Source organism: Styela clava, chromosome 1 (genome assembly GCF_964204865.1).
Source record: "Styela clava chromosome 1, kaStyClav1.hap1.2, whole genome shotgun sequence".
In the NCBI taxonomy this organism is placed as follows: domain Eukaryota; kingdom Metazoa; phylum Chordata; class Ascidiacea; order Stolidobranchia; family Styelidae; genus Styela; species Styela clava.
In genome coordinates, this window is record NC_135250.1 from 10,536,676 (window position 1) to 10,539,191 (window position 2,516).

General features: G+C 34.9%; 1 protein-coding gene across 1 annotated transcript; it reads left to right on the forward strand.

The window, feature by feature from the left end:
* Positions 1 to 452: 452 nt before the first annotated feature.
* On the forward strand, positions 453 to 1,934 carry LOC120347426 (clavanin-C). The gene is made up of 3 exons (XM_039417391.2): positions 453 to 590; positions 1,080 to 1,099; positions 1,637 to 1,934. Exons 1-3 carry the CDS (start codon positions 544 to 546, stop codon positions 1,810 to 1,812), a joined length of 243 nt encoding a protein of 80 aa, XP_039273325.2. The 5' UTR covers positions 453 to 543; the 3' UTR covers positions 1,813 to 1,934.
* The last annotated feature ends 582 nt before the right edge of the window (positions 1,935 to 2,516 follow it).

Sequence of the window (2,516 nt, forward strand, 5' to 3'; positions counted from 1 at the left end):
CATCTAAACTTTAAATTTCCATCAAAAATGTAATTGTACAAAACACCTCATTTGAATCACCTACATCCGCCAATATGGCCCATAAAAAGATAATGAATAGAATATCCTTGAATTGAATTTATCAAATACCGTTCACGAACTTCCAATTTACACCAAAAAATAATCGTCTAGCGGAAATCAAATCAATTTTATAAATTAATCACAACATATATCAGAATATTTTAATAACGTATGGAGGTTTAATGATATCAAATTTTAATAGAACTATAGTTTAAGTTCATTGCCAAAGTTGCTTTCATATCACGGATTGAAAATTTCTATATGTGGATGTCATTATCATCAGTTTTATCACCATCGATTATCAGAATTTGAATAAGCTATTTCCACGGATTTCAATGCAGAATTATTTTTTATGTGTTGCCACGGGAAAGACTATTGTTAACTTTTTTTCAAAATATCGGATGCAGAAGTGTATAAAAAGCCGTTATTTCTCACTGCAAATCACAGTTTCGTCGAATCAAACTCAGACAAACAACAGGAAAGATGAAAACAACAATTTTGATTCTTCTCATACTGGGACTTGGCATCAAGTAAGTTACATCTAACAAATATTTGTCAATCTGTTTTTACTTACTTACCCTTAATATGGAATGTTGAAAAAAATTGTCAAGTGAATCCATTCGCATGGCCGAGATAATCATTCCAATTAACCAACTTCCGCAAAGAACATTGCACCTCACAATTTAATGCATTATTAAACCTAAATATGCATAACAATGAATATTTTATGACAGTCGACTTAGCTCAATTTTTAAACGGCAATAATCAGTAAATGAAAAACACATTTGTTTATACATGTTCCATTGATCCCATGCCGAAAAGAGACACGGTGCCTCTACGGACAATGACGAAAAAATTGCGCAGAAGTACTCTCCGACTGGTCCAAAAACTCAAAACAATGTTTCTTTTAGTTTGATTATCAATTTATATGTAGCATTTTTTAAATAACATGAAAATACTATGTAGTATTTGCAAATATATTAGTAATTTTCCTAATGTCAAAAATTATCTTTTTTCAGTGCAAAATCTCTGGAGGAAAGTGAGTTGCAAATTATATTTTAATTATAACACATTTCTATTTATTTCTTCTCTTTATGAGTCTGCAGCGAGATTGTAACATATTTATTTACTGCACCCCCTCTCCTTCTGACCACGCCATCCAAAAACCACGCCATTTCGACGTCACGATCATATCAAAACGAGGGAGGTGGCTGGATTGAATGAGTTTGTTATCATTGTCGCAGACGCCAAATCGGGAGCTCGTCGCTCTATTGTGGCGAGCTGTAATGTCTGGATGACGTAGCCAGGCGAGGGTAATAAATTAAACATGCAAAAATTGTTTTTCCACACTCACTCGAAGTATTTGTGCTATTAAACTACACTAGATCCTGTGATGGTAGATATTCCATAGTTCCATCTTCGTTCAGGTGTGATTTGGGGGAAATTAAGCGTAAAATATTTCGGTCTTCGGGATTTTTTACGGCTTTGGCTCATGAAATTGCTCCTTCGTCTGTACAATTGTTCACATTGGCCCGGAATTCGAACAATTTTCTGAGTTAACTCCATCTTTTACTAGGAAAATCGGAGGAAGAAAAAGTATTCCATCTCCTTGGCAAAATTATTCATCATGTTGGCAATTTTGTATATGGTTTTAGCCACGTGTTCGGCGACGACCAACAAGATAATGGAAAGTTTTATGACCACTACGCAGAAGACAATGGCAAGCATTGGTATGATACCGGGGATCAATAAAAAAGTTTTAAACAGCTACGCGACTTGAAGACGGACGGACCCGGCAGAACATTGATATTTCTTGTTTTCTTTGATTAAAGGCTAGCCTTATTACTCAGAATATAACACTACATTGCATTCAACATTTGTATGTTTATTGTGTTTGGAGTGATGTTTTGGGAAATTTGGCACAAACGGGTTTTATCAAGAGGCGTAGACGATTCAGTTTTTATTAACCAGAAGAACAGGGGGCATAACGTCAACTATATTCTGATTCTGTCACTACCCACTGATATAAACATACCCACCAAGTATCAACTAGTGTGCCGAAACTGGCATCCCACGAAGGCATTTTAGAGTAAAAGTTTTATTATACCAAAAATGAGAGCAGAAGTTGTAGCCGGATTGTTTTAATCTACTGTCGGATTTGATTATTTTGTGAACCAGGTGTCAGAACCGGATTTCGAGTAAGTTCGAAGGTTGTTTCACTGACATCCTTCCCTGCAGAATTTAGATCAGGTTAGTTAAAGTCTGATTTGAAGCAAAACTTCAAATCTATGTTGTAATAAAAACTGCATAAAAGTGGGGCGGATTCCACAAAGTCGAGGTTCTCAATAGAAACATTTAATATATATAGATATATATTTGGTTATTTTACCAACGAGCATGATCTTAGTGAAAGTTTATACATTCCGATGATATATGATATAACCGATGAGAATACG